This window comes from Myotis brandtii, unplaced genomic scaffold, assembly GCF_000412655.1.
Source record: "Myotis brandtii unplaced genomic scaffold, ASM41265v1 scaffold157, whole genome shotgun sequence".
NCBI lineage: Eukaryota > Metazoa > Chordata > Mammalia > Chiroptera > Vespertilionidae > Myotis > Myotis brandtii.
This window is the reverse complement of record NW_005355708.1, coordinates 3,260,541-3,274,482: the sequence shown is the minus strand read 5'-3', so window position 1 is coordinate 3,274,482 and position 13,942 is coordinate 3,260,541. Positions and strand designations below refer to the sequence as shown.

The 13,942-nt window shown below is 33.7% G+C and overlaps 1 protein-coding gene across 2 annotated transcripts in view; it reads right to left on the bottom strand.

Moving 5' to 3' along the window:
- Positions 1-5,226: 5,226 nt before the first annotated feature.
- The window catches only part of ABCA5 (ATP-binding cassette, sub-family A (ABC1), member 5), a 52,608-nt gene continuing 43,892 nt past the window's right edge, over positions 5,227-13,942 (bottom strand). For both annotated transcript variants that reach the window (XM_014536103.1, XM_014536104.1), the window contains 11 exons: positions 13,136-13,262; positions 11,406-11,517; positions 11,214-11,305; positions 10,278-10,453; positions 9,854-9,929; positions 9,649-9,743; positions 8,893-9,012; positions 7,623-7,772; positions 7,159-7,238; positions 6,035-6,090; positions 5,227-5,525 (listed from right to left, as the gene is read on the bottom strand). In XM_014536103.1, coding sequence (XP_014391589.1) covers positions 5,418-5,525; positions 6,035-6,090; positions 7,159-7,238; positions 7,623-7,772; positions 8,893-9,012; positions 9,649-9,743; positions 9,854-9,929; positions 10,278-10,453; positions 11,214-11,305; positions 11,406-11,517; positions 13,136-13,262 — 1,192 coding nt within the window. In that variant the 3' untranslated portion in view covers positions 5,227-5,417. The remainder of the gene's footprint in view (positions 5,526-6,034; positions 6,091-7,158; positions 7,239-7,622; positions 7,773-8,892; positions 9,013-9,648; positions 9,744-9,853; positions 9,930-10,277; positions 10,454-11,213; positions 11,306-11,405; positions 11,518-13,135; positions 13,263-13,942) is intronic.

Below are 13,942 nucleotides of genomic sequence, written 5' to 3'. Positions count from 1 at the left end.
TTAAGCTCAGTTCAAATAGAGACAAAACCAATCAAAAGCTTTGGCTCTCTGGAAACTGAACTGGGAAATACAGTGGATTCCACAATGTGCACAGGGAGGCAATGAGGCAGGAGGGACAATGTAGGCCATGGGGGAAGTTCAAGCCAGAAGTGAACAAAAGCTCTGAGTAAGCAAAAGCAGCAGGCTGAGAAAAGCCGTACTAAGCAGTGGATGCTAGAGCCAGTTGATTGGAGGGAGAAGTAAGTATTGATAAGCACAGCAGAAAAAGAACAGGTATTTTCAGGAAACTTAAATGTCTCATTCTTTGAATTAAGATCAAGAACATCACAATATATTACGCAATATATTTTGTTTGTTAATATCATGGTTTTATGAGAACTACTCATTCCATCATGCATACTTTAGGAACTTATCAGATACATCAAGGACAGCTGTTGAAGAAAAACAAGGACTAAATGAATATAAATTTACACATTAACTATGCCTACATTGTACTTAATGTTCCATGGGGAACCAGGGGATATTCTGAGTTGGGATAAGACTTTTTTCTCTGATAATAAAGTCGGCTGAAGTTACTTACAAGACTGCTCTTGGGCAACTGCAAACAGATCTCTATACCCGCCAGCATCTTTATACAGAGGTCTCAACTGCGTGGTCAGGACACCATCCAGATGGTCTCAACAATACACGGCTCTCTCAAGGCTGTGTCCTTGAAAATGGCTCTCACTGTGGGAACAATGAGCAGAATGTGCATTCCGAGGATAGGGACCAAGTGAGGAGTCTCCAATTGTTTGTCCAGCTGGGAGTCAACCAGCAGTCACATCTTCTTGATGACCTCCTTCAACCGTATCTGATTTTTGCATTTATAGCTTAAGAGAATTTGCTTTTGTATCATGTTACATTTCTCCTCCCGTAATATGATAAAACTGTTTATTTGGGTCACTTTTATGACATAATCACCTGTCAGCAGATGAAAATGCTCGGGAAAATTGCCAGACTGCAGCTGCCAGCTTACTCTTTAAAGGAAGGTTGGGTTTTACGCTATATTGGTACTTAGTTACGTCGCAGATAGCCCTTAATCCAGTGGTTCTCAACCTTGGCTGCACATTAGAATCACATGGGAATTTTTAAAATCCTGATTTCTGGGCCTCATCCTCTGGAAATTCTGTTTCTTTGTTATGGGGTGGGGCCACAACAGGAGTTGCTTAGATGCTTGGAAAGAAGTTGTTCATTAGATTTATAATCTTTTTTAAAATTTTATTTTTCAATTGCAGTTGACATACATTATATTAGTTTCAGGTGTACAACACAGTGATTAGACATTTACACACCTCACAAAGTAATCAGCCCGGTAAGTCTAGTACCCACCTGATACCATACTATACATAGTTATGGCCTAAGTGTTTGAGAGAATCAAATTTATTCCAAAATTCTAAGAAAGTTGATAAGTATGTAAGTAGTATTAAATATTTGGAAATAATTTAATATGTTAAATATAATAAACACATTTGCTCTGTACTTGAAAACAAAATTACTAACAATTATAGGTCCAGGTTTTTTCTTCATTTTTAATATGAGCCACTCATTTTCGTTTCTCAATACTAAATAACAAAGAATTCATTTTATACAAAATAAAGGTTGTCTTAAATTTTCAGTTCTTAAAGCTTATTACTAATAATATAATCAATTTTTTTCTTAAAGGGCATCATTGATAATTACTTACATACAACATGTTACGAATAAAAAATAAGTAAACTTTTACCTTATAAGAATAGCTGATATAAAAATTGTCCACCCAAGAATAAATTCTTTCATTTATGTTATATGTTCTTTCAGAAAAGAAAATAAAAAATCAATGTTAGCAATATTAAAAATACATTAAGGATAAGCATCTCTATTTTTTAAATAATTAATGCCTATTTACGCATTACATAAAAATACAGTATGGTATTTCATCAAATTCAGAGTACAATCAAAATTAAATATTGTGTGACCAACAGAACAATAAAAACAATGACCAATTACCCTAGGTAGAATTAATTGTGCTCCCATAAAAGTGTCAGTACCACTAGCGAAGTAGTTGTCATGTTATATCAAAGTTAGTTATATAAGGATCTATCTTCCACCTATTAGATTATAAAATCTTACAGGGCCAAAATTGATAGTTGTTCCTACCCAAAGAACCCATCACTTGAAACACAGTTACTAATAAATCGTTGCATTAAATAATTCTGAAAATATTTTAATGATAAAAATCAAACTATTGGCTTTAGATAGCTTGCGTCAATGTAAAGGAAAAAATGCTGTTAAAGAAAACCTACAGCCTTTTACTAAGAACTGGGGGGGAAAAATTAAGATTTTTTAAAATGTGAAGTGTAAAGTACACTTACTCATGTTTTTAATTGTTACGAACGGCTTGATTCCTAAGTGCTGCAGACAGAGGGTTGCCTTATTAGTCAGTAACCACAGTCACTCAGTGAAGTCCAGCCTTACTCTACTTTTAAAATTAACCATGGACAGAAAATATAAACTAGGTGATGAGTTTTTTCCCAACTTTGCCCATATGCATTTATATGTACTTATATTGTTATAAAAACATTTTGAGATCCGTAATTTTAAGATATTTTTAAAGAAAGTAACATCTATGATAATAAAAGCGTAATATGCTAATTAGACCGGACAAAGCTGCCGTGGCAGGGGCCAAGCCCCTTGCATGTATTTCGTGCATCAGGCTACTAGCATTCAATAAGATGAACAGTACGCTGTAAATAAACATAAATTCATATTTTAGTTTCTGTCTTCTTTTCTTCCCACCCTACTTACCCTTGTTTTCCTATGGATTAAATTATACTTCTGAATAGGAAAAACTGTATTACTGTGAAAAAGGGAATAGAACATTCCTACAAATAATTCAACTCATGACCAAAATATTCGCTCTATGTAAAAACTAAAAAAATTAATTCAAGTACCTTTTTAAAAAATGCCTATAGGGACAAAATAATAGTAAAGAAACTGAACATAGTAGAAAAGAACATAATCGGCATAATCTCAACTTTCACTTTGCAGGGAAAATTTTCCTTTCCATTGATCACACTTCACAGATGTTAAAGTGAAGGTGACCAAGTCAATACACAAAAGCAGGTGGTGTTCCGTATTAGTCATGCTCTGCTTTAAAATAACACCTCTCTCTGGGTATGAGAACTACCTTTTCAGTCACTGTCCTAGTAAACCATAAATAGTTTTATTCTTTACACTGTGAGTGTAACTGTTCAAGATAATGCATAGCTACAAATACCCATCCCAGAGACAAGTCCCTGGGTATTTATATGGATATTGGACACTAAAAGACAGCTCTTTAAATTTATGACACCACTTAGCAATGGCTTGTTTAGTAAATGCAATGTACTATTTATTAATTTATCTACAAAGGTAACGATTTTCTTTCAAATGTGTCTGGAATTGTATTCATCATGCAGTACTTAAGTTTGGTACTAAAGTCCTAAAAGTAAGATTCTCAGATGAAGAATCCAAAAGCCTGGTGTCATGAAGGCAAATGACTGTCACTTAATAATAAAAGATTAAAAACAAGTGCCAAATAAATCTTGCAAGGAGAAATAAGTTAGCTGTGGGTGGTAAAACCCAGGCATAAACCGTGAGACGGCTCGGATTAGTTAGAAGACCTCTGAGATAGCTGGTAAAGTGGGCACCGTTAGGAATGTAGGCAGCAGTTACCAAAGCAGTGAAGGGAAATATCAGTCTTGTACCTAGTCTAAATCACAGATGTCTCATTACACAGTAGAGCTAAAAGTTCATTAAATTTTGTCTATTTTAAATAGTTAATAATTTCATTAAAGGGTTTGGCTATTTAAAGTAATACCAATTCTTCTGTTTTTGCCATTATCACACTTCCAATATATTAGCTTTGGCAAAGTTAATACTTTCATTCATCTGGCTGAAATATAACATCAACTCGTATTACTTGAACTATATTTTACCAATAGTCCATCCATGGGTTCTACAAGGAAGTACAGTTGACCCTTGAACAACACGGGTTTGAACTGCACAGGTCCACTTATACGCAAATTTTTTTTTCAATAAATACGCATGGTACTGTGAATGCATTTTCTCTTCCTTATGATGATTTTCTTAACATTTTCTTCTCTCTAGCTTAATTTATGGTAAGAAAACAATACATACAAAATATGTATTAAATGGCTGTTAATGTTAAACAAGAAGACTTTCAGTTAACAACAGGCTCTTAGTTAAGTTTCTGAGGAATTAAAAGTTATACATAAATTTTCAACTGCGTGGGGATGGGGGATGGGAGGTCGGCACTGCTAACCCCCAGGTTGTTCAAGAGTCAACTATTTTCTGAGATTACATTAACCATGACCTTACTCCAACTTGGACAGAGTGCAATTCTGGCTTCTTTGTATGTATGAATTTTACTGTAAGCAAAAGAAATGTAACTTCAAATACCTAAGTTAGCTATGTCTACAATCACCTAACACAGTGGTTCTCAACCTTTCTAATGCCGCGACCCTTTAATACAGTTTCTCATGTTGTGGTGATCCCCAACCATAAAATTATTTTCGTTGCTACATCATAACTGTAATTTTGCTACTGTTATGAATCATAATGTAAATATCTGATATGCAGGATGTATTTTCATTGTTACAAACTGAACATAAAGCATAGTGATTAATAACAAAAACAATATGTAATTATATATGTGTTTTCCGATGGTCTTAGGCGACCCCTATGAAAGGGTCGTTCGACCCCCAAAGGGGTCGCGACCCACAGGTTGAGAACCGCTGATCTAACAGAACAAGGTCTCATTTAACTTACTATGATTGATGAGTGCCACCTAGTGGGTGTCACTTCTCACAAACTTCTATCTGCAATGAGACTGTTTAACTTTTCAGGATGCCAAATTTCACTCAAAGTTTCTTTTAGAAATTAAAAAGGAGAAGCAAGAAACTTTTGATTTATGTCTCTTTTCTATGTATTTTTATGTATTAGTTTTTGATTTCGTTTGGGACATTACATATTTATGTAAAAGGATTATATAAACTGAAAAATAAAGATACTTGTTCAAAATAAAATTATTCTACCACTACTTTAAATCATACATTTAGAAGCACTCTTTTTGAAAGGTAAAAAAAAGTCAATATTCAATTTTACATACAGACTATAGTTCAATGTACTTCAGATATAAACATGCAGTTTCAATAAATTACACATAAGTTTTATTTGAAGAAAAGAAAAACATACAACCACAACATTTCAATTAAGAAACTTAGGAAAATTCCAAGTGCTTTCATGGTTCTTCAGTTACCATTCAAATAGCATACTTTTTTTTAAAACCAAAGTTAAAATAAAGCATAAATTCAGTAAGCAGATTGAGCAATACAAATTCAAAATACTACTCTGTCTTCCTGGGTTCTTTCCCACCACAGTGTGCTGTTTAAAGTTCCACAACTATTATCTTCTTCCTCTTGCTCCTTAGTGAGTTCAACAAAAACCTAAACGAAAGTAAATAAATGAATACAGTATGCTGTATCTGAATTACCTCAAAGACTTCTTAACTAAATCAGAAACAGTATAAGGCTATATCTAGTTACATTAATGACTCAAGTATCAAAAGATTTATTACTATTAATATGTTTAAACAGAATAAACTCCATTTATCATATACAAAGATAAATATTTTGGAGGATTAATGAATTAATTATTTTTAATTTATTTATTTATGTAGCACTGTCATACAAATAATTTATCAATATTTAAGTAATGTAATTTGATATGCTAATGTAAAATAACCATCATCATGACCCACTTACTTTACAAAAAATTCAGCTATTCAAAATAAGCAGATGGAGCACCTAGAGTTATTTAAAATCATACAAAGTTCAGGAATATTGTATAACAGTTTGTCTCTGGTTCATAAACTCCCTCCAAAGTAACCCTAAACATTTAGATATTAGATACTTTCTTCTATAAAATAATTTCTTTAAGTTTAACTTTAAAGTACCTGTTCCAATGTTGCTTGAGAAAAGCTATATTCTTCAATGGCAAAAGTATGTTTAGCTATTAAAATATGAAAACAATATTTTACTTATTAGTATTTTAAAGAATAAAAATGGCAGTAACTACTAAGTGGCTAACTATCTTTAAAAAAAAACAACCCATTATCTCTGTAATTAATTCAGTTAAATTTGAAGCTACCAGACCATGTTATTTTCCTCTATCTTGCTTCATTTCTCTTCCCCAGCCTAAAAATTCCTCATGGGCTAAGCACAATATATTTAATATCACTTGCCTCTTTTTGCCTTTTCTAAGCATCTCCTCTGTACTTTATCTTCTTCCTCTTTATTCTTCTTTTCATTTATTTTAATCTCTACGCTCTATTTCCCATTCTCATTGCCTCCTTGAACCAGATTCATACGTCCATATGCTTTTCTAAAATACTTATTTCAGCTCTTTTTGCATCTAACACCAAATTTTCTGGTTTCCTATTCATTCTTTTAATTATCCCCAAGTAGTTCAGGTGTTCTCTTTAATCATAAAGAAATCACCAGGAAATACAGGCTGTTTCATAGTTATAAATACCATAAAATAACCTGCATCTGAATACTTGCCCCATCCAGGAGCTTACTACCGCCCTCTACTGCCACCAGCGTATCTCTGTCCTACCTACCATTTATTTTAAAAAGGCCAAGATTCAATTAAGCTTCCGTAAAGCTTTTAGGAATGCCCACCCTCCTGCACCATGAATTTTCCTCTCCTCTCTCCTGATGCGACTGAAGTCTTGCTACCATTTCTACTTCTATGGCCCAATATGAAGAAGGGATTCAAGAAACTCAAAGCTCCCACTTCTAGACTGACTTGTGAGGGCTAATTAAGCTGAACTTTATCATAGATGCAATGTGAAACACTGTAGTTATATCTATCAAAATAGGAAAAGGTTCATCCTACAATATTGGTGATCTACCAAATCCCTACAGTATTAGTATTTACCAATATCTTAGATTAAATTAATAAAAAGCTACCTGCATATTTACCATGGTTTTTGTAATAAACTGAGTCCCAACTTCTAAATTTTTAAAATAAAATTCTTTCATAATTTGAAAGCTATGTTCTTCAGATATTACTTACCTTCTTCCAGCTTAGAAAAAGACTGTGAAAGGGACTGAACATCTTCCTTAGGAATTTTAAAAGCCAAAATTGAAGAAAAACTGAAAACATAGATAAGACAAAATATAGGAAAATTTTTTAATTATTATTACTGTGTTCTAAAGCTAAAGTTCAAAATATTTGAAGTTCAAAAGTAAATGCCAATAACTTATTCTGACATTTAGATAAAAATTGTTTGAAATCTTGAAATTTTCCATGCAAATGAAGTAACTCTCATTACTACTAAATAAGAACTTTAAAAGTTTAAGTAGTATCATATGTTGAAAGATCTAACACTAAATTAGATATCAAACTCCAATCATTCGACTACATTAACCCAATATTATTCCAATACAGATGTTTTTTTCCCTAATCCTTAACACAGCAACACATTTTTATGATTATTACTCCACAAAAAAATATAATTAAATGTTTAAAATCTTTACCTTTCCTGACGGCTTGCATTTGGGAAAATATACTGGATTTCTCTTTGAAGTCGGTCTATTTCTAAGTTTTCTATCCAGTCCTTTAATTTAATTTCCAAAAAGTAACCTTTTCCAAATTTACTCTTTAGATGCTGGACTGTTCCAATACATCTGCAGTAATGTTTAAAAGAAAGGTCAGATATAAAATAGCTTGACAGTTTCAAAAAAAAAAATGGTTTCTCAGCCAAAAAATGATTTAAATAAAATTTTTATGAGGGAATACTTTTAAATTTATAGAAAAGTAGCAAATATTCAGAGTCTTCAAGCACCCCTCCCCCAGTTTCAGAGTCCCTAATACTATCATCTTACATCACCATGGCACATATGCCAAAATCAGGAAACCGGAATTGGCGTACTACTATTAACGTTACTTGACTTTATATTTCACTCGTTTTTCCACAAACGTCCTTTTTTGTTCCAGGATCTATCCAGGATACCACACTGCACACAGTTGTCAGGGCTCCTTAGTCTCCACTGGTCTGTGACAGTGTCTTACTCCTCCCTTCTTTTTCGTGACTTTTGAGAGTTTTGAGAAGAACTGGTCAGGTGTTTTAGTGGAATGTCCCTCAATTTGGAGTAGTCTGATATTTTTCTCACACTTAGACTGGGGCTACAGGTGTTTGGAGAAAATATCCCAGAGCTTAAGTACTTTCCTTATCACATCATAGCAGGCAGTTCATGACATCCCCATGACATTGTTTGGTTAAAGCAGCGGCACTTGCCAGGTTTCTCCGCTGTGAAGTTACCACCTTCCCCTTTCCGTGCATTGGAAGAAACTGCCTAAATCTCCCACACTTGGGAGATAGGGGATTAAGCTCCCCCTCCTGGAGGGGGTAGTATCTACAGATTTATGTGAAATCTTTCTGCAAGGAAGATTTGCCTCTTCTCCCACATTTATTTATTCAATCATTTATTTATATGAATACAAATTCATGTACATTTATTTTATACTTTAGGTTATAATCCAATGCACTGCTAAATTTTTGAAATAACAGACATTACACCTGAAAATAACATTCCAAATTGTTGAATAATTAAGCCAATTCCAAATGCAAAGCAGCTAGCCATATTTTGGGGAAAAATTACATATTTCCCAGTAATTCTATACAAAGCCAACTGATTCAAAAAATCAAACAAGAAATTTTTTTTAACATTTACATTAATATGCATTTTTACATGATGACATTTAAAATCCACCCCGTATCCTCCAAATGGCTGTTCGGATATGTACCTTAACTGCCCAGCTATCATGATAGCCACTCGGTCACAGACAGCCTCTGCCTCCTCCATGTAATGAGTGGTCAGAATAGCAGCCCGCTTCTTGTTTTTAAATGCAGTTCGAATTGCTCGCCTACAAAACAGAAAATAAAAAAGGAGGAAAGTATCTGAATGTTAATAAAAAATTCCCTGTGTTTTAAAAAAAAATCCAATTATTTGATTAATTAGAGTAATTAAAATATCAAATTTCAATTTCTGTAGTGATTATATTTTGCCCAACTATGATTTTTCTATTCTAATTTATTTTCCCTTATTTTTAAAAGCCTGTCGAATAGAAATTTCATGATTTCAAATGTTTCTATGCTTTAAAAAATGAATTATGATCTCATTCATATGTTTACTCTAAAGGACAAAATGAATGAATGAACAAAATAGAGACAGACTCATAGAGTAGGCTGACAGCTGTGGCGGGGGTGCTGGTGGGGGCTGGGGTAGAGGGATTGAGCAAAAAAGAAAAAAAGAGAAAGAACTCATGGACACAGACAGCACTGTGATGACTGCTGGGAGGAGAGGAGTGGGGGTAGGAGGAAGCCAATCAATGATGTTTTTCTCTCACTGATGTTATCTTTCTAACCCTCTCCCTTACTCTCTCTCTATAAATCAATAAAAACATTAAAAAAATAAAACCATTAGTTATAATAAAATAATCTTTTATTCTAACGTAGGCTACAGTATAATGTGTCTCGAGTGCCTTTATAGTTATACTCACCACATATGCTGTTTGGCCTTAGGATCCATACCTGTGGATGGTTCATCTAGCAAAGTAATTTGAGGGTTCCCCAGCATACTTAGAGCAAAACACAACTGGATGGAAAGAAAATGGGGGGGATTTCAAAGCAAGAAATTTATCATCACAGTATCAGGCACTAAACTATCAATAAAACATACACGTATTTGTTGTTTGAAAAAAGTACCTTTCGCTTGATTCCTGCAGGCAGTTTCTTTATAGTTTTCTGAAGATGTTCTTTCAAATCAAGGGCATTTGTTATTCTGCAAAATAGATAATGTACTGTTTGTGATCACTGACATTCTTTTTTCTAGAAAACTCAACTTCCTAAAATTAGACCTCCAATTTACATCATTTTAAACAAATTAACATCTTGATGAAAAGATTCACTTTAAATTAAGTTTCATGGTAATTACAGGTAATTCATTCTGTAATTAGAAGTAGAAAAATTGCCTTTTCATTTCCATAGCTGTATAATTTGGTAAAGAATACATGAAAAAGTCATGACCATTTTCTATGAAAATTATGATATATGGAAATGCCTGTTATAAAATTTTTAAAATGTGAAATGTAAACTTTTTTCCAGGTAACAAAAAGATTCTAAATTTTACCGATTTGTGACTTCCTTTATGTCATTCGGACTCATTCCTTTCACAGCTCCATAAATTTCAAAATGTTCTTGCAGTGTAATATCTGGCCACAATGGGTTTATCTGAGGACAGTATCCCATACACTTAACGGAATCCTCCTCCTCGGCTGGATCTGAAGAGTGATCTCCTAAAAATACCTACAGACATACAAACCTATTTAAATCACTATTTTTGCCTAATTTACATTATGAAAGAAGTGGCAAGTGAATTAATTCAAATTCCTTCCTAGAGGTGGGGTAAGATTTTTTTACTCCTTTCGATGAAGAAAGGGCATAGATAGCTAAATCAGAGTTCAGTGACATGGCCAGCCCCGATTTTAACTAGAATGATTGGAGGTCTCAATGGAAGGAGATATTTGAGCCAGGGAGGTAAAGCAATTTTGGTCACTGGGATTTCTATGGGGTAAGGAATAACTAACATAAAAATAACTAAGGCAAAAAAAAACACAAAGAAAAGAGTGTGTCTGGCATTTTCCAGGAAAGCAATGAGCCAGTGTGGCTGGTGTGAAGTAAGCAAGGGGGAGAGAAGATAGGATCAGAGCAGTTTTGTGAAGTTTCCACAAAGTGGTGAATGATGGCAGCATCAGAACTAGCTCCCATATCTCCTTAAGGGAATACTATTGTTTTCCATTAAGTTGGTGGGCTAATCACCCATGCATGTAATACTTATAAAAGCAGAAATAATATATATGTACGTGTGCCTGCATGTATGTCATGTATATTATTTTACTATGTATATTATTTTCATAGGTAACCAAAAAGATCACAATTTTATACTAAACTTTTAAGATTAAAAATGTAATATTTAAGCATTAAAATACTAACTTGTCATTAAAAAAATTTATTTTAATGCAATACAAATCATAGTCAACATATACCACACCCTTGTATATCATACCTGGCCTGAAGTTGGTTCAATATCACCAACCAGAATATTGATAACTGTGCTTTTGCCTGCACCATTTGGGCCCAACAGTCCCAAGATCTCTCCTAAAGGAATTGAAAGAAAAATCATCAAATCAAATTTAAAATGGAAACTACTCTTTTTGAAAATGTTACTGAGGAAAAAAATAATTAAATAAATACTAGCCTTTTTTCACACAGAAAGAGATGTGTTTAGTTGCCACTTTCTTGACTCTTGTAAGAAAATCTTTCTTGTTATCATATTCTTTATGCAAATTGCTAACCATAATGGCTGGTTTCTAACAAAGGAAACAAGATTTTTAAAAGAGAGTTATAACTCAGAAACTTATCCTGACATAACACAGGATGCACACCCCTCATGTCCATATCATAAGAACTATATTTGAAAATAAAGGGTATTGTATAAATAAATATCCTTTTGTTACTGAAATTATGACATTCAAAACTAAGTGCGTAATGGCACAGTGGCGGCCAGAGCAGACGTGGGATGGCCGCGCGTCCCCAGCAGTGAGCGAGGAAGCCCAAGAGCCTGGGAAGTTTTTTGAGCCATGAGGGATACAGTACTTAAGTCAATATTGTTTCACCATGCTTCAATAAATCAGACGTTCTCAGTGCAACTGAGTCTTGGTGAACAGACATGGGGACCCGCAGAAAGCAGTATAAAGAAGGCCAAACATACGGTTATTAATAAAGCTTTGACTGAATCTATGCTTCCCAATCCAATTCAGAAACCATTCAAAAGTAATAATAATGGCCCAGGTAATAGAAATCGAACTGCAGAATTTAATTGGCCTCCTATGGAAAAGGGAGAGCCTGCTAACTATAGGCCATTAGGTCCAAAGCCTTTCTCAAATTACAGAACTAGTTGCAACTTTGGGGCATGCACAATCAGAGGACTTCTCAAACTCATATGTTTATACACATTATAAATCTTCTAAAAATGTGTATAATGTATAGCATTGCCCATACTTGTTTGGTCATAGAGCCTATGCTAATGAATCACGTGTGGACATAGAACAAAAGTTATGAAATGCTGGCTTACATGATTTGCTCAAGATCTGAACAACTAGTTAAAAGATGGTTACTTTCATTCAGGTTGGCCAGGAATATCAGAGACACCCAGGGAAGAGTCTTTGAGATAAATAAGCCATGGGATGATGACTGCACTTAAGAATATTTTGGAAAATAGGAAGTCAGGATTTTTAGGAGATGCATCTTTGAACTGCCAGTGGAATTGCAATTACATTTGAAGTTACTCTGATTGACTACATCAATTTAAAAAGTAGTATTTCAAATGACACCAGTAGTATTCTTATTGTTTTTAGTTGGCTCAATTAATCAAACAGTGATTTAAAAAAACATGTGTCTGCAATGCTACTCTCTTAGAATAGCTTTCATTGGAAAAAAAGAGGGGAATCTATTTTCTGTAGTCGTATAGGCTTAGAAAATGCTGAATCAAGGGAAGGTTGAAAGTTTTCTTACTGTAGAATTTCTCAGAGCTTTCACTTTTTGACTTTTGTGAATATTTTACCATTTGATTTTTTGTACTGCTTTTATATATTTCAAGATGTTTTAAATTGTAAACATCAGGCCATCTCCGTATTTCAGCACCCAATCTGCCCTCACCAGTTTCATGTATATTTTTTCAGTATATTCTCGGGATATATGTGTTCATTTACTTTAAGAAAGAATCATTCTGTAACAATAATCTGAATCTTTTTTTTTAATATACCTTAAGACCATTCAAAAAAAGTAAGTGGACAAAAATATTTTTTTCATAGACTTCTTTTTCAGATTGATTCATATAGAAAGAAAATATTTTCCAGATTATTTTCCTATGCATGGGGAACTGATCATTGCACATTTAAGATGACTTAACAATAAAGATTAGATTACCTCTTCACAACACTGGCAACTCATCAACTCTCTGACCTTTAGTCTTTCAGCTTTGACATCTTCATCTTCACCCTCATTGTTTGGTGGTTCTGGAAACTTCCTATTTTTGGGCTTTGTTGAAAGGGTCCTAAATATATCAAGGTAGTAGATTTTCAAATAATTAAAATAGTAAGAAATTCACATACTACATAGAGAAAAGAATGAAAAAATATACCAATATGAGATCTGTGGTTATCTCTGAAAGATGGAATTAAAGAGCTGTTTTTTCATTCACTGATATTTAGGTGGTATTATCTAAATTCATTCACTTATCAATATTATTTATGACCAGTATGTGTCCGGCACTACTTCACCCAAAGATAAAAACAACGACAACAAAGAAAACTTCACTCAAACGATTTACAGTCTGGGTGTAAATAAGCTTGCCTTGACATCCAAACCCACAGAAATGCCACAAAGGTAGGCAGAGGAAAGAGTGCTTCCAAAGAAAATCTGAATTCTAGTTGTTAGTAGTAAGGTAAAAAGGAAAATAGGATTCGACATGTTGAAAACGATGGAAAAACAGAAAAGAATGAGAAAGAAGTCAATCACATTAAAGGCTGCAGATTAAATAACCTGAGCCTACTTGACAAGATAAAGAGGGAGTCATTAGTTATCTTACAGAAAATAGTTCCAATAGAGGGAAGAAACACATGAATCATCAGGGAAATGCAAATGAAAACCATAAGGAAACACCACTTCAGACCCACTAGAATGGCTAAAATAAAAAAGATAAACAGTAAAAAATACTGGCAAGGATGTGGAGGA